This window comes from Solea solea, chromosome 12, assembly GCF_958295425.1.
Source record: "Solea solea chromosome 12, fSolSol10.1, whole genome shotgun sequence".
Lineage (NCBI taxonomy): Eukaryota > Metazoa > Chordata > Actinopteri > Pleuronectiformes > Soleidae > Solea > Solea solea.
In genome coordinates, this window is record NC_081145.1 from 24,630,309 (window position 1) to 24,648,058 (window position 17,750).

The following is a 17,750-nucleotide window of genomic DNA, read 5'->3' on the forward strand; positions in this document are numbered from 1 at the left end:
AAAAGTTTAACAAACATTGAAGGGTAGCTCGGTGAGGGTAGACGTTGTACGAAAACACGTGAATAGAATGTATAGAATGTGACTCGTGACTTCACTGATGTCAGCCAGTGGTCTATGCCCTGTGTTTTGCTCAAGAGCAGCTAAAGCACATTTCCCCTTACGTCGTTCGACACATGGTCAAAACATATTGGCCCACACGCTGCTCATGTTACACATCAATTAGACAAGAGCAAGCTGATCAGACATAGTAAAGAACGTGATTTAAAGGTGTCAGGGTATTTTGGAATATCAATGTGTTGTTGGCCATTTCTATTTTCAGGTTGTAGACAGCTTTTGAGTTGTTTCATGGTCTTATTTTGCTTGCAACAATGGTAGATGTGGTAAACAACTACCATTATTAGGAGTGTATAATAGTAAGTGGAGCTTTAAACTACAATTTTTATGAATATTTATCTTTTTTATTACTTTTTTACTGTTAAGTTACCAACATTTTCTGTAACTTCTTCTTATGCTTTCCAGGTCCATAAACGTTATAAAAATTAAATTAACTTACTAACTAACTTACTTGCTAACTAACCTCCACCAAGGTAGCTCAAGTTGGCATTATGTACAGTGTCAGTACACACCCCTATTTTGTTGTTTTTTAATCCTGTATATTTACACATATCTTGACCAAAATCTAATAATTGTGTCCTTTGTTCATAACCTGTGTCACTAAACATTTTTATCAAAGTCTGTCATGGGATTGTTGACTTAAGCAACAAATTAATTCTGGATAATACCTTTGTTTCAACCTGCTGTTTTTGTAAAAACAAATACAAATTTAAAAAAAGCCTCTCTTTTGAGCATTTGGGACAAAGTGGTTCAGCCAAAGAGAAAATACAGAAGATATAATGAATATAAGGTTATAAAATCTTGGCTATATCTTCAGTATTGCATAAGAGTCAGATTTAAAATCACATTACAACCTCATATTTAACCTGTGACAGTAACTGTCTTGAATATAGGCCAGATTGGTCATTACCATAATGTCAGGAAAGGAAGCTCAGCTTGATTCGCCTTTACGATATTTATATCCATCTAAGAGGCTCAGACTCACTAATTCTGCTTGAGTGTGCCTTCAAATATACAAATACTTGAAATTAGAACATTTAAATCAATATTCACTCTTTAATACACGTTTATTAACTATAACGTGCTTCTATATTATAGACTTTACGGTACATCGAGTATGCGAGTGTGTGTGTGCGCTGCCCCTTTCCGGGAAAGGGAAGAGTTTGTCCGATTCGGTTTATTTAAGGGAAAAAGTTACAGAGAAGGACGCCACACACAAAACACACATACTCTGTCCGGCTGAGGTGCGACACTGACGGCAGGTACGCAACTCAACATTTGTCTAAAATACGGATTATTCTACTTTGTTTACAGTGGTATTACTTTGTTACAAACAGCGTCTACACGCAGGACTGGTTTCACCAGAACTGAGAGGTTTGGGTCAGAAACATTAACCTGTATTACGCATAGAGTTTGGTTTCAACTCTTTTCTTTGGTTACTAAACAATACCTAATAATCATCCATATAACAAACTTTTTAACTGTCATATCATATTTTGCTCATGTTTTGCCTGGGACATAATCAATCACCTCCTTTATTGTTGTCTTTTAAATGACTTGACTATGTAATAATAATAATAATAATAATAATAATAATAATAGGTATTATGGCAGCCATTTTTTCCCCAGCTTGACAATTAGTTTGCGCATCATTAGAAGGAGAATTAGGGTTATGCTATTAAATATAAGAGCCTTTATGTATGTATTTTATATTTATATGGATTATATCTATTAAAAAGAAGGGGAAAAACACATTTCTACATACTTAAATTAACTAATAAACCATTGTCTGTACTTCTTCCAGTCTGGTGTAAGAATTGGGGATATAATGCACTGGTGACTAAATCCTGTACTAGGTTGAATAATGATCAGAGGTGAGTGAAGATTCGTCAACACAGCACTGTAGTGGCCACACGACTGTGATTTGTGATGACTGACATCCCCCTCCCTCGATTTGTTTTGCAGACATTGTTATCGTGCGGCAGCCTTTCTCTGTGTGTGTACCTGTGAACCACAAGGTGACTCTGAGCGTCCGAGCCGAGGGCACAGGCAAACTCAACTACCAGTGGTTTACTCATGATGAAAAGGTGGTCTGTGAATTTTCATATTCAAATGTCAGTCCACATTTTAAGGAAATACCCTCAATCGTTTTTGTGAAACTTATTTGTGGTGTTGTGGGTGAACGTGTGCCTGTGTGAGAAGTGCTTTGGTCTATGTGCAGGTGTCTGACAATTGACCTAGATTAAAACCTTAAATATCGACTTAAACTGTCACAATAGACAAGTGAAGTAAAGGGTTAGCATTGGGAAAAACAACATTGCTTTTGTTGCGGTTGTTTCTTAAGCCGAGTCCGGTGCTTTTGATTGTATTTGTACTCTTGTACTTGGTTATCATTATTTTGTGTATATTTCTCTGTCTGTTCAGGTGTGTGGTGGTACTCAGGCAGACCTGGCCATCAGAGCCACAAAAACCCAGCTGTATGTGTGTCGAGTCAATGACCGCTTCTGCAACTGTGTGTTCAGCGAATGGGTGAAAGTGAAGGTGATGGACATTGATAAATCAGGTAAACGCGGACGGAGCCACCCTGATGGTGCTTTACGTCACCGCTGTGTGATTTTTGTCAGGAATTTAAATACATTTTTGCCAGTTTATACGTGTTTTTGACTCTTCTTGATCTTGTCTGTCCAAATATCAGTCCTACCGGAACACTGGCAGGATACACTGCACATTGCTGTCAACCCTAAACCCCAGACAGTTCAACAAGGTGCAGACTTCTCACTGTGCTGCGTTGCTTTTGGCATTCCCACTCCACAGTATCAGTGGTACCGAAATGGACAGGCCCTGCTGGGTATGACTGCTGACACGCTGCAGGTATAGAATGATAACATGGCACTGTTTGCCAAACTCAGTGCTGATAGTGATTTGTTAACACTGTGGTATTTTTACTGTGTATTTTTCATGCGCCCCCTCACCAACGGAATGTAATCCACTTTGGTTAATATTTAAGTTTTGATTTACACTTGAGTGAAACTGGCAGAAAGGAAACCTATGATTTGTTGTGAAACGTGCAGGTTGACTGTGCAGCTGCTGAACACGCAGGGACGTACCTGTGTTCGGTTTCCAACGTGATACAGGAGAGATGGACTGAAGCAGTTGATGTTAAAGTTGGTGAGTTACAGATGAAAATAGTTCTTGTTTTTTAACTGACACTGCAAATCTGTCCTGTTCCCAGTTTTGTTGTTGCATTTCCTCACACATCCTCCACCTGCCACGAAGAAAAACTTTTTCTTTACATTCCTTTCATCCCACTGATTTCACACAGAGACATGTAGTTGTTTCCATTATGCTCTACGTACTTTCCCATTTCTACAGTGTAAAAAGGAAGTTGTCATACTCCAAGCAGCACTTGTCCGAAAGCTAAGACGAACAACAGGAAAGTGATGTAAAGTGAAACTAGCTCTTGCAGCATTTCTTTGTACAGACAAAAAAGAGAGAGAAAAATCACCGCAGTGTTAAAGGGAACTCCCTCTGGTCCCAAATCATCAAAATGTTTGTGATTCTCTTTTAATTTCCTCTAGTGCAAACTGCTCATCTTCCACCGGCAGCACCCACAGGTAAGGTTTCATGGAAAGAGTCACAGTGTCAATCCATGCTAATTTTGGTGCCCTACAAAAGAACAACGTCATTTTTATTTCTTGAGGTTGCCATAAATCACTATAAATCTCTTCTTTGATATTTCTGTTTAGCCACAGACAAAGTTGCCCTGCTCATTGGAAACCTGAATTACTCCCATCACCCCAGCTTAATGGCACCTATTATGGATGTACATGAGCTGGCTAACCTCTTGCGGCAGCTTGGCTTTAGAGTGGTTTCCCTGCTCGATCTGACCAGAGAGGAGATGCTCGCAGCCATCGAAAGGTTTACTCAGCTCCTTGACAGAGGAGTTTACGGTGAGTTCAAACCTGGTGTTAACATCAAATCTCACTCCAACTACAGTGTTTAATTAGACTTTTTTCCTTATCACAGTACACAGTTATGAGTAAAATGAATGAAGTTGGTCCACCTCTGCGATGCTTGTTGGAGATATGCCCCTTTAAACTTGTTAGTGTTAGGCAGTTTGTGATTTAGCTCCGGCTGAAAAGTGTAATTTCAAGTCTTCCTACCATCCATTAACTTGTAAATATTAATTTATTTGTATTGAGTGGTTTCTGACCTGGTGACTAGTTGCATGAAGAGTGTCATTTCATGTTTTACTACCATACGTGAACTTAAAAATATTTAATTCTTTGATTTGAGTGGTTTCTGATTTAGCTGGTGGCTAGTTGTTAGCAAGACAACTATCATTTCATGTTTTCCTAACTTACGTGAACTTAAAAATATTTAATTCTTTGATTTGAGTGGTTTCTGATTTAGCTGGTGGCTAGTTGTTAGCGAGACAAGTGTTATTTCATGTTTTCCTACCATATGTGAACTTAAAAATATTTAATTCTTTTAATTGAGTGGTTTCTGATTTAGCTGGTGGCTAGTTGTTAGCAAGACAGGTATCATTTCATGTTTTCCTACCATACTTGAACTTAAAAATATGAATTTCTTTGAGTTGAGTGGTTTCTGATTTAGCTGGTGGCTAGTTGTTAGCAAGACAGGTATCATTTCATGTTTTCCTACCATACTTGAACTTAAAAATATGAATTTCTTTGAGTTTAGTGGTTTCTGATTTAGCTGGTGGCTAGTTGTTAGCAAGACAAGTATCATTTTATGTTTTCCTACCATACGTGAACTAAAAAATATTTAATTTTTTGATTTGAGTGGTTTCTGATTTAGCTGATGGCTAGTTGTTAGCGAGACAAGTGTCATTCCGAGTCTTCCTACTATACAGGAACTTTAAAATTTGCGACTCTTTGAGCTGATACTCACCCTGTTTTTCTCACTGATGTCTTCTTCTGTGTACTGGCTCCTTCTACTATTTTTTGGTCGAAGCCTGCAGCAGGAACTGTGAACGTGGGCAGAGAGCCCAGGCCAGCTTGGACCTAACGAAACAAAGAGCAGTAATTACATTCTCAATCCCATTATCTGGGTGTTTTAGTCCCAAGTTTGAGATGTTTGATTTTGTACATTTCAGTCAGAATGTTATAGTTGTAAATATTTTTTTTAATAAGCTCACTGGTAGAGCGAGTCATCTTTCAACTCAAAGGTTGTGGGTTAGATTCCCCACAACCTTGCCATAATTTATGAATAGTGTAGTCTATGAGCCAATGTGTCCTTGTACAAGACAATTAAGTCAACATTGCTCCTGATGGTTGTAACGGCAGTGTGTGAATGATTTTGAAAGATTAGGGCTGCACATAGATTCGCTTTATGAAAGTGTGAGTGAAGGGGTGAATGGCAAAACTGAAGTGTAAAGCAGCTTTAAATGATCATCAAGACTAGAAAAGCGCTATAGTATATAAATACAGAGCATTTGTGTGTATGTGCAAGCGACACCTTGACTTTTGAGCTTTACTTGGATGTTAATACCAGGGCTGAACAGGGTCTATGTATATAAAAATAGCCACATTTTTTGTGAATTCAGCTTTTGTCCTCTCAGAAATTGTATTCAGTTATATCTGTTTCTTTCCACTCGTCATGGGTCACAGATCAGATGAGCGGTTTATAGTATCCTAATTTTCACATAGCATACGTAGAGAGTGGGCAGATAAGGAGTCAGAAGATGTGTAGGTGTCTTCTGCCTTCACAGGTTATTTATGACACTTCCTGAATGCCTGTGACACGTTTACATTATATATTTTTTATAAATAGTGTGTAACCGTCACACTGCATCAATATGACATTGAAGATAATGATGATCATGATATTAACGCCTACAAAATTCAACATCCTCTTTTGTCACTTTATTGCCGCAGACAACAACGCGAACAAGCTGAGAAACACCCAGAGACTAAGCACACACAGAGAGCATATAGATATTAGAGAATTCATTGACTAACTGATTAACTATAAAGTATAGAAATATAAAGGTATATAAAAAATACTGCATCATTCAGACATACAGTGTATGGAAAATGAACAAATGAGTTGTCAGCAGAATTATCAGCACCAGCGAGCATATGTAAATACACAACACACATGAGAGATTACACAATCAAGATTTCAGTCAGTGAAGGGTTGGTGTGTGTGTGTGTGTGTTTGTGTGATGTGTTGCACGTTTGTGTGTGGTTAGAAGGGTCAGGCAGTGTTCACCTATTTGGGTAAAAAACTGCTGAAAAGGCTTGTGAAGCACATAGGAAGTGAGGACATGTTGGCTGTTTCAACATATCAGTGTTAAGGGTTAGAATAAGGTTAAGGCATTTAGTTTTGATGGTAAGGGTAAGCAGCTAGGGAAATGAATGTGTGTAATTTTGTTACCTCTTTGGACCTTGCAAGAAGGAAGTTACATTGAAATGGAGGTAAAGGTCTCTCTTGTTACTAGTGGTGTTGTGGACACTGTCCACAGGAGAACAATGAGTGAGTAACATGATGTCTGGGAAATGAAAATTCCAAGATCTCTGAAAACGGACTTTGACCAAGCTTGTTCAGATGCAGAGTGTGCTGCAAATAAATAAAAGTGGACACAATGGGCACATGCGCTCCTTGAATTTGAGGAAATTGGTCCTGGAAAGTCCTCAAAACGTCCTTTTAATTTGATGTCAATCAAGGTGTGGGAACTCTGCTTATAGTATTGTAGGACTGAGCAGTATATTTAGTGTAAGCTGTGATGAATACAGTCCAGTGTTAAATCTGTTTATCACTGTTCACAGGACTTTTCTACTACGCTGGTCATGGGTATGAGTACGCTGGGAGAAATTACTTGGTAGCTGTTGATGCCCCACAACCATACCGGCGTGAAAACTGCGTGTGTGTGCAGAGGGTCATGCTCGGCATGCAGGAAAGACAGACCGCACTGAGTGTGATGCTGCTGGATACCTGCAGAAAATGGTGGGTGCAGTCACTGAATTCCTCACACAAATGTACTTTGTTATGACGTCCAAGTCAGAGGGTTACATTTTGACTTCTGCGCTCCTTTAGGTACAACCAGGATCACATACCTTCAACCATCATGCCACTGAAACCATGTGGGAATACTGTTTACGGTTATGCCACGTACGTATTGAATACTGACACCAACTCAGTGTTTCTAAAAATGCCTGTGATGTCAGATTGTGCAGTGAAATATCTTGTCATCTCTTCGTTAACTAACCCCAGATGTGAAGACGCTGAGGCGTTTGAGGTCCAGGACGGAGGAAAAAGTACTGGAATCTTCACCAAGTACTTGAACAAGCACATCCTTCGGTCCAACAAGGTCACGCATGTCTTAGAGAGAGTTTCTGAGGGTAAGTAGTTCAAAGGAGACTGTTGGTTTGGTTAAATGGTTAAATATAATAACCTTTTGTCACTCTAACAGTAGTAGGTGTGTTGACCCCAAAAGGGTATGCTTGTTTAACACCTTTATGGATGATACTTAAAGATATAGTATGTAACGTTTCTGCATTAGAATACTGTATCTAAAAAGAATAGAAATCTGTATTTCTGATACCGGAGCATTTCATTTTGGTCGTCTTTTAATGACGTCGTCTGCTTTAACCTTTCAGTGGAAAATACCCTAAGAAAACATCAGAATGAGACAAATATTCAGTCATACTATTCAGACAGTGTTTTGTCATTTTCCCTGCTTCGTCATCAAACTAGTTATTATTGTTCATGGCATACCATCTGAGGAAAGAATAAAACAATATGCATTTAAAATCATTCATGTGTGCGATAAAAGAGTGCAAACAAACTTTTTTTCATTTATTCACTCCATATTTTAAAAAAATTGCTTAATTCAGTAGGGCTTGTTATTGGTGCAGATCAGAGGGAGCTAATAGATTGTCCCGTATTGTCCTGGGTGGAACACAGGCACATTTTGTAATTGTTGGCAAGGCACTTTTGTGTTGTTTATGCAGGACTTGTAAGCATAGCTGTGTGTGAGCAGCCGTGGGGAGTTATCAAGTTGTCCCCCCATCTGTTAAATGGGTCTCTGGTGAAATGATTTCTCGAGGTACCGCTTGCATGTGACCTCGTTCTCTGGAAATTCACACTGCTGGAGCAAGAGCGAGAAACCTGAGAGCTGCAGAGCACAGGACAGCTGCTCTACCGTTTGGGCAACCCCTTCAAAACCCCCCCCCCCCCCCCCCCCTTTCTCTCATGGGTTCACTTACAAATGAGCAATATGGACACCCTGTGGTTGGTGTCTGTGTGTATGCATGGATGTAAACATATTTAAATAAGCAAAAGACACCATTCGGTTTAAGGCTTTGTTTACTTTTAGCTCTTTTGTCTTTTTAATTTAAAATTCCAGAGCCACAGTGTAAGTAGTAACTTTAAGAAATCCCCCCAAAGGTCTGGTTTTGGATTTATTTAGAGATGTCGTGAAGACAGCTGAATCAAAAATACTTCTGACAAGCAAATAGAAATAAACACTTAAACGTTTTACATCTGCAAAAAGGGGATTTTCCAAAACTCTGGTAACACAGTACACAACAATGCCAACTTTATTGTGTCTGAAAGTTTCAAGTTCCTCAAATTCCACCGCTTACTTGTTCCTTACTCACTGCTATTGCAAAACTTGGACAGTCCCGTGATCAAAAGAGTTGGAGCGGATGTGAAGGTTAAAACGTAAATATATTTAAAGAAAGTCATCTTTGTGAAAGTGGGTTCAAAGAAAAAGAAATAAAATTTGCATGTGAAGTTGACACACATTTATGTTCACCGGTCATGCATAAACCTGGATTTTCTCCCTCTCTCTATAACAGACCTTGGCGTCGACCCATTAATTACTGGCAGACAGGCAGTGGAGATCAAACACACCCTGAAGGAACCTCGATCTCTCACAGATCCTGTTCGCACCACCGGTCATACGCAAGAACTACGCCTACGAGATATCTGCTGGAGACAGGCAAATGGTTAGCTGGGAGAAATTTCCCCACACCCTTGTGTTTTTCCAGCTTTTTATTAAACTTAATGTCAAATTGGATTGGGGGGGCAGGGCATGTAAATACAACACTTGTACTTTAAACTCTATTGTCTACTTGACTGATGTAGAGAAATTACTTCCCACACCTCTGATACCTCAACATGTGACAAACCCAGTACACACATTGTGGTTTAAAGTGATATTTTAAGCGCCATTCAAAAAAAAAAGGACTGCTTCTCAGGGAACTGATTCATAGTCGTAATTTGGATGTCATAACTTCCTCAAATTCACTTTTTTAAGGTAAATCTTCTCCTTCTCCGCTTACTTGTTTCAAAAATAATTGAGCAGAACATGAATGACAAAAGTGCAGCCAATGAGGTCTGTCAGTGGATTTGCACTCAACTTTGTTTCCAGTGAATGCTTTATTGTCAAACAAGAACAATATCTATCAGGCAGGTGATCCGCTGTGGCAACACCTAAAGGGAGAAGTCGAAAGAAGAAGTAGTAGAAGAAGAATATCTATTATTAAAAGTGTGTAACAGGACACCAAATAAAATGGACACCTGTGCTTGAATTTTGAAACACAAGTCCAGTTTTTAGTTATGTTAATATAGACTGAATATTTAAATACATATATGTTGTGAACATTACTAACATCTTTTCATGTACTGATGCACAGTAAACATTCATTGTTTAGGAGCAATTATTAGGCTTAATTCAATCTTATCTTATTTCAGAGCTGCCACAGAAGAAGCGTCTGAAGTTTCCTTGTGGAGTAGAAGTGGAAGTCAGCTTCTCAGCTTTGTTCTCTAACGTCTTGGTGGCTTTTGCCACTGTGAAGAACGTCAGCCCCAGGACCCAGGACTGTACTGTCGTTCTAAGCAGCACACCTGTAAGTATATTACTTTTTTACTTTGACTTCAAATCATTCAGACATGATCATACGTAAGGCTGTATTATCATACACGTATAAACCACAACATATGTATGCATGCAAACTGTATCTACATCATCAATTCCACGCTGCTCAGCGTAACATTGTGTGTCACTTTCCATGAGCCAGCAAGAATTTGCTCGCCCCCTTGAGTCTCACGTTGGGAGGAAGTTCTTCCCAAATATAGACAGCCTCCTCTGACACCAACAGACAAAGACGTAGGAGGAAGTAGTTCTAAGAAATCTGCTCCACTCCTCTCAGCAACATAGCTTTACTGTAGACCACAGAACCATAGTGACATCTAGTGGCTAATTTGCAAAGACGGCTGTTATGTTGCCAATGGAAGACATTTTTTCATGACAAAATATGAAATGGAAAGAGGAAATACATATGAAATTTGGAAGGAGATAAATACTGTCACCGTCAATTAACCAAAACATGTTTATTTCTAATATATTGTGATAATTATACTAATAAAAATGTGCTTCTTCTCAATCCTCAGACGATGGAAGACATATTTTCTGGTCCTGACCGGTCACAGGGGATGGACTCTCTCTTATTTGAAAAATCTGTTAACCCAGACTGCACTATAAGGCTTTGTGCGCTTCAGAGGCTAAAGGTATGCAACATATTAAATATGTATTTATGTGTAATGTCGTTCCCTGTGGGAGAATCTGTAAAAACATAAATGTTAAACAAATTTCCCTTTCGTTAGGAATCACTGGTCATCAAAGTGGACCTACACTATACTCACACAGACAGTAAACTGCGCCTGACAGAGAGCCAACGCGTGGACACGGGAAAACCTCTGGTGGCGTCCTGTAAATTATACAGGAGTAAGAGTCACGCAGTGACAGACAGAAAGCACGAGGGTGCTTCCGCTCAAAGTATGGGCAACATTTCCAGCGGCAAACCACCGCTGCGTCAGACTGTGGCTGGTCCAGGCCGACCGTTCACCAGAAAGGCAGAGTGTGCTGCTAAAGTTCCAGCTACAAGGAGCAACGAACCTGAAGAGAACGACGAGGATGAACTACGAGACTCTGTTTATTAATCTTGATTTTATTATTGTAAATACTAACTACTTTGACATTTACTTTGCCACCTAATAGAGAAGTTACAGAATATGTATCTTAGCAGCAGGGGCCTTTCAAGAGTTGAGAAGCCCCAGGTAATAAGAACCTTAGGGCCCTTCTTTGAACTGAAATGAGGTGGCATTGGGCAAAGTTTGGGTTTTCCCACTATTGTGTCATCGAAGCCTGTAGCCTACAAAGATCATGAAATTTAAGGGCATCCTCACAAAATTTGTCATTGTTGATGACTAACTTATTCAGCTATACTCGAGGGCTTGCTTGCTTTGAAACTCCTGTTGATACACCCCTTCTTCTGTTGTTGACAGTGATGAATGAATGAGTGAATGAATGAATGAAACTTGGTGTTACTGTGTCTTAAACTTTATTTTTGATCTCAACACTGACGAAAACATTAACACTTTTGCTACCCACTAATTTCATCATAAATTCTTTAATATATTATATGTGTATGACACTTCTTCATCAGTGGCAAGCTGGCTAGCCTAATGTATCAAATAAAGATGATGACTGTTCATGATTCAGCCAAAGATTGTTTTCTTTATTAAAAAACATATCAGTAAAAAATAAGTCTTGGGATCAAATTCAATGAAAATGTTACTGGTTTAGTAAAAAAACGTAATTAGTCATAACTGAGAGATAAATAGGCTAATCCCCGTAATACATGGTTTTGCTAGTATCAAAGCAGGCTAATGTGTGGCAACAGGAGCCTGCAGTTATTATTTGATTAATAAATTGATTGTCAACTATTTCAATATATTAATCATTTGAGTGTTTTTTTCAGTTTTTAGATTTTTCAGCTTCTTAAATGTGAATAATTTCTGGTTTCTTTGCTCCATATAACAAAAAAAAACGGAATAATTTTGTACAATTGAGCACATAATCTTATAGAGGTTTATACAGGAAAAGGTTAGTTGAGTTTAACATGAGTTTTTATCATATTATGTCAGTTTAGATGAAAATATCTCATTTGTTAGAGGTTTTAGTTTTCGTGATAGAACATACATTTGCCTAGCAAACAATGTTGGAGCTAGCTAGTTTTCTGCTGTTTAGACACATAACACACTCGGTGACGAAATACAAACAAATATCATGTACAAATATTAAACATACTGAGTCATAGAATAAACAAAAAGGAACAAAAGGGCAGCAAACAAGTGCAGTGATACGAATTTAAACATAGTTAAAAAACGTTAGCTGAAGTTAGCTCAGTGGCTACCGCTACGCCGTTATGTAAACGTGTTAGCCTTGTGATTAATAACAGTCAGTTTCTGTGTCGTAAAGTGACATTTCTATTTTATATGTTTATATTAATAATACAACCACATCCTATCGCACCATCGGGGTTTAATTTCAAAACAGTAAATGTTGCCCCTGCGCCCCACATCCCCGATAGCTCGCCGTGATCGTATAGTGGTTAGTACTCTGCGTTGTGGCCGCAGCAACCCCGGTTCGAATCCGGGTCACGGCAGTCAACATGGGGACTTGTTTTGGCTCTGTATTTTAAAATCCTGTTATACATTAGCCATTTTATTTAAGACGTGTTAAGCTGTGGTACAAGCTGTAGTATTTGATAATATATCTAACCACCACCTATAATTGTTTCTGTATGAGTTAGTTAAAACAAATAAAGTAGACCCATTTTTCCCGGGGTTCTTTTAATAACAATATTCGATATACAATTGAACGCAACATTATCCAAGGTCCAAAGACTAGTAACGTTTATTCATTAATTCAGTCACTCATTCATTGTTTTTAAAATAGTACACTGAAGGTTGGCTGAGTGCATTTACGATTACTGGCCGACAGGTGGCAGTCAAATACATTCAATATTCACCAAATATGGCAGTAGGAAGTTTGAGGATGAATAATGCATTGTTTTCTCATCAGGGTGGCTTAAATAAATAAATAAATAAATAAAATAAATAGTTTTTTTTTTTTATTAAATTAAACAAATCGCCATACCAATGGCAGTGTGGTGACACCTGAGACAAGAGGTTCTTATTGGTTGGTCTGTGTCAGACACAACCTTAACCCTAACCCACATTTGGTTCATTTGCTGAGGTTTTCAATAACAAGAGGGAACATGTTATTGTTTGATTGCTGTTGACACATACACAGGTTTGTGTAAGATATACTTCTCGGGACACAGCATTGACAACCGCAGCATTATAACCTTAACCATATCCCGTTAATGCCTACCTTAACCTAAATTTAACCAGATCCAATCATGCTCTGCCTCATTTTTCCGAGAAAAGAGTCAGAATTTTGAGAAAAATCAATTTTGAGATTGATTAAAGTCAGAATTCAAGATTCAAGTCAGAATGAAAGTCTCAGAATTGAATTTAGTTTCTTAGAATTCAATCTCGGAATTTAGACTTCAATCTCAGAAATTCAGACTTTAATCTCAAAATTCATGTTGTTTTATTGAATTTTTTATACTATATTTAAAAAAACCAAAAAAAAAACTGTTTTACATATGGCCATAATAGGCTACTCTTCCATAAAAATGCAATCAATTTGGGAGAAATAAAAACAAGCAAATTCCAGTTATTACAATAGGTCCTTACACCACAATGTGAGTGATGGGTCCGGAAAAATAATCTGGTGGATTTTAAATGAGGGAGAAAATGCCCCACACTGCTGTTGGTTCACTTTGACGTCAGTTTCATTGGGACCCGCCCGCCTGCTCTGGTGGCAGCAGCAGCAGCAGTGAGAGATAATCCTCAGCTCGGCCACAGACTCACACACACACTCACTCACACACACTGCTGAGTTGGAGCTGCTGGAGCTGGATCTGGATCTGGATGCGGGCATCCTTGGATTCTGCCGCAAACAACGGGCCCACACACTGCACGCAAACTTAACGGGACGAGGATGGTGCACGGCGCCTCGGCGGTTGGATATGAGGCTGCTGGCCGCGCAGGGCAGCGGGGAATGCGGTCACTGTGACATTCACTTGCGCGCCCGTGTCTTGAGTTTTATTGTTCTGGTCCTGTGGACGCAGAGCAGCGACGCTCCGGGAAGATGTTGAGCCGATTCATGAGCGGCAGCATCAGGAATCTGGAGCGGGAGTACAGCTGCACCGTCAGGCTGCTGGATGATACGGAGTATACGTGCACCATTCAGGTTAGTCACCTGTTTATGCAGCCGCTCACTGCGATTGTGTCTGAGCTGAGGGAGACAGACGGTGGCTGCGTGTCCCACCACCACCACCACCGCCGCTGCTGCTGCTGTGGACCCACAGAACAACTGCTGACCCTGACCACTGACTCACTGACTGACTGATGTCCACAATCATCTGTGAGACATTTAACAATTAAATAATAATAATAAGACGCGTGGTAGAATCACAGGTTTCACCCACATATTTATTAGCAGATCATCTTCATCACTGTGTCCTGAATGTGGTGGTGGAGATTTTAGACGTCACACACAGACATGGCAATTCCCCCACAGCTCAGGAGATGGGATACACCAACACTTGACACATGCATGTCTGACAAATACAGACTTCTTTCTTTCTTTCTTTATCTCACAAAAAGGTCCATCAACAACATTAATGAATCAGTATAGGTTACTAATGAATACCTTACAATTAACTAATCATTAGTTTGGTACTAGTATTGTGATTGGTTAAACACCTTTCTTTCTTTCACAAACACATCACATCACCACATCAACAACATTAACACTAACCAATCAGTAGGTAACTTTAATGATTAACTAACAATTAACCTATCATTAGTTATCATTTGATACATCGTTACTAAACACTGTTCTTTCTTTACTAAATTGGGGAAAATGTAGTATTTTGTTTGTTCATTCTTTCTCTCCTTTCCATTGACAATTATAATATTATTATAGTACATATTTTATCATTTAAGGTAGAACCGCTAACAAAGAACAAAACAATCATAGAATTGCATTGCAACTACATTATCATATACATTTAAAGGACATGAATGTTAGACAGGCAGCACGTATGGAAAGCATGGCTTGGTGAAAAGTTAAAGTTTCAGGGTTTATTTGATTTGCTGTTAAAAGTTAGATTTTTGTCAAAGTAAAGAGAGAGTTCCACATTTCTGTGGATGGTCAGCCACTGGTACAGTAAAGCTCAGTGTCGTGTTGCTCGTCTGTTGCATTAATGGCCTTCATTTAGTGTTGCTGCTCACCCTGTTTACCTTGAATCTCTTTACATCAATAATGCACCCAGGCAGGCAGGCAGACAGGCAGCAGGGTATCCCATTGCTGCTCTGGAGGAAAATGCCGACTAAGTTACACACTGCAGCTCACGTACATCCCATAACATTAATGTTCCAGTCGATGCTCGTGTGGGATTCTATGTTTGCTGGTAACGGTAATAATAAGTGGAGAAAGCACTCAGAGAGTGCAAACCTTTAGGATCAGTTACACCACTGGATTCTTATCAGTAGCTGCATCACCACCAAAAATGTCATATCTGTAGAAAATGTGATCCAAATTTTTCTTTTAGTTTTTGAGTTGTGCTGCTCAAAATCAGACAAACAAGAGAAAAACACATAGCGTCCTCGGGAGAGATAATATCATCTAAGAGTGATAATAACTTTATTTATGAATAGCAAAGTTAAAATCTGTTGATCTTGGCTTCTAGGTTTCCCCCCATGTCTCAGTGGGATTACCTGTTTGAATAAAGGTTAAACAAAAACTAACAAAATAAATAACAATCAATCAGTATCTATCATATCCTAATACATTTTTTTCTTCAAGCAACTGTTGATAGGATCAGCTTTGATAGGTTTAAAAGGAAACCCAGGCCTTGATATCAAGATGTCTTCCTTTCACTTTTGTTTTTTAATCCCACTCTGCTTTGATGATTGTGCAGTTTTATGTTCATGCTCCGCTTGTATTAAAAGGAGTGATTAGAGTATGTGTTACTACTAGTCAGCACCACGTAGACTCACTATAAACCGCTCCGTAATAATAATAATACTAAAGAAACATGTTATATACAACGTGGAACAATGAAAACACTTGTGTTTCCTCCTCCGTACGACAAACGAGCGTGAAATAGATCCCTGCGATGGCTGCAGGACGGTGACTGTGTGTTCAGGGTTGTAAACAGACCCGCGCTCCTGCTCCATCACCGGTGAGCCGAGCTGCAGCTGGAGCCGAGCCAGGCGCTCGCCGAAGCCAGCAGGTGTGGTTGTTTGCAGCAGAGTCGTGCGGTCTGGAGCGGCTGACGTCAGCCGGGCCTAAAGCAGGGGAGTGGAGTGAAAGAGGAGAACACTCTGATGGCTCTGACTCTGCCTGTGACTGTCTGGCATCCTGACTATGTTTCTTGGGAGCAAACTAATCCACCTGACTGTGGCCACACACACACACACACACACACACAGCTGGGGTGTGTTCCTCCTCATTTTGTTCAAACTTTTCCCCCTTCCGTCCTCGCAGCCATCTGGCCTCCCCGAAAAACCAAAATCACCCTGGATACCAGGGCACTTAGACGAGGGAATGCAAAGTAAGCAGCACAACTAGGTCATATATTCTCAGTCTCTCTCTGTTGCTATTGCTCCACTCTTTTTGTTAATCTTGCTCTCTCTCTCTCTCTCTCTCTCTCTCTCTCTGTCTTACCTTTTCACCTTCCCAGCCTGTTTTTTAGCATTCTGGTGTTTTCTTCCCACCTGTTTCCATTACACTTTGGTCCTTTCCAAATTCGGATTTGCCTCAGGCTTCACTCGGCCTCCTTCTCTTTGACACTGAAACGTGCTGTTCCCCTTACACACACACACACATATATATATATCTATCTATATATATATATATCCAAATATATATAGATATTTATATCAAAGCCACCTTCAGAAGACTTTTAAAAACTGTGTAGTGTGTAACTTTTGAATGTCAACAGAGTTCCCACGGGTCCTTGAAATCCTTGAAAGTTATTGGAAATCGCTCTAAAGACATGGCTCATTGAATGTGCTTGAATTTTGTGCAAGAAAGAAGTTGATATTTTAGATAAATGTCTGCCTTGTTTGTTAGGACGCCACCTACTGTTTCATGCACTGCATTGCTTGATGTAGGATGACTATAGGCCTACACAGAACAGACGTTAAATCGTGATTACAAGCAGTGTCGTGGACACTGTCCACTGTCACTCTCTCTCTCTCCGCGCAGAACAATGAGCGAGTAAAGTTCAGCAAGAGAGAGCAAATGACGATGTGATGCCTGGAAAAATGACAATTCCAAGATCTCTGTCTCACCAAAAGGAAATAAACTTAGATTAAGATGCCAAGGACAAGCACTTGTCCAGATGCAGAGCGTGTGCTGCAGATCAATAAAAGTGGACACCATCATGGGTGAAGCGGCTCGTACATCTTGAGATGTGTCTGCACATTCAGTCCTCAAATTTGAGGCAATTGGTAATGGGAAGTCCTTGAAAAGTCCTTGAATTTGATGTCAACCAAGGTGTGGGAACCCTACAAATCTGTGTATTTCACTGTATATATAGTGTTTTGTCACCCAGCAACGTCACTGCGCTGCACACAGGAAGTGATTCGCTTTATGACAAGACAGATGTAGGCAAGACTGAAGCAAGATGGCTGCAAATAGTATATGTGGAAGACACAAATAATTGCCCACAGAA

The 17,750-nt window shown here is 39.5% G+C and overlaps 2 protein-coding genes and 1 non-coding gene across 4 annotated transcripts in view; all 3 read left to right on the forward strand.

The window, feature by feature from the left end:
- Nucleotides 1–1,256: 1,256 nt before the first annotated feature.
- malt3 (MALT paracaspase 3) lies at nucleotides 1,257–11,645 on the forward strand. Its single transcript, XM_058646526.1, has 15 exons — nucleotides 1,257–1,376; nucleotides 1,919–1,988; nucleotides 2,080–2,201; nucleotides 2,539–2,677; nucleotides 2,810–2,985; nucleotides 3,186–3,282; nucleotides 3,693–3,728; nucleotides 3,861–4,064; nucleotides 6,909–7,086; nucleotides 7,177–7,251; nucleotides 7,354–7,481; nucleotides 8,943–9,092; nucleotides 9,841–9,995; nucleotides 10,540–10,656; nucleotides 10,753–11,645. The coding sequence occupies exons 2-15, from the start codon at nucleotides 1,979–1,981 to the stop codon at nucleotides 11,086–11,088; spliced, it is 1,923 nt and encodes a 640-aa protein (XP_058502509.1). The 5' UTR covers nucleotides 1,257–1,376; nucleotides 1,919–1,978; the 3' UTR covers nucleotides 11,089–11,645.
- An 879-nt stretch (nucleotides 11,646–12,524) lies between these two features.
- trnah-gug (transfer RNA histidin (anticodon GUG)) lies at nucleotides 12,525–12,596 on the forward strand. Its single transcript has one exon. It is a non-coding gene; the product is annotated as a tRNA-His (tRNA).
- Nucleotides 12,597–13,863: 1,267 nt separating this feature from the next.
- LOC131469656 (FERM domain-containing protein 5) overlaps nucleotides 13,864–17,750 on the forward strand; it is a 67,995-nt gene continuing 64,108 nt past the window's right edge. For both annotated transcript variants that reach the window (XM_058644874.1, XM_058644875.1), the window contains exon 1: nucleotides 13,864–14,254. In XM_058644874.1, the coding sequence (XP_058500857.1) occupies nucleotides 14,153–14,254 (102 nt within the window). In that variant the 5' untranslated portion in view covers nucleotides 13,864–14,152. The remainder of the gene's footprint in view (nucleotides 14,255–17,750) is intronic.

What these genes read in the sequence shown, in the direction of transcription:
- malt3 (XM_058646526.1), top strand. An exon ending in CCTTGACAGAGGAGTTTACG is followed by an intron (nt 4,065 to 6,908) that starts GTGAGTTCAAAC and finishes CACTGTTCACAG; the next exon opens with GACTTTTCTACTACGCTGGT. An exon ending in TCGTTCTAAGCAGCACACCT is followed by an intron (nt 9,996 to 10,539) that starts GTAAGTATATTA and finishes CTCAATCCTCAG; the next exon opens with ACGATGGAAGACATATTTTC.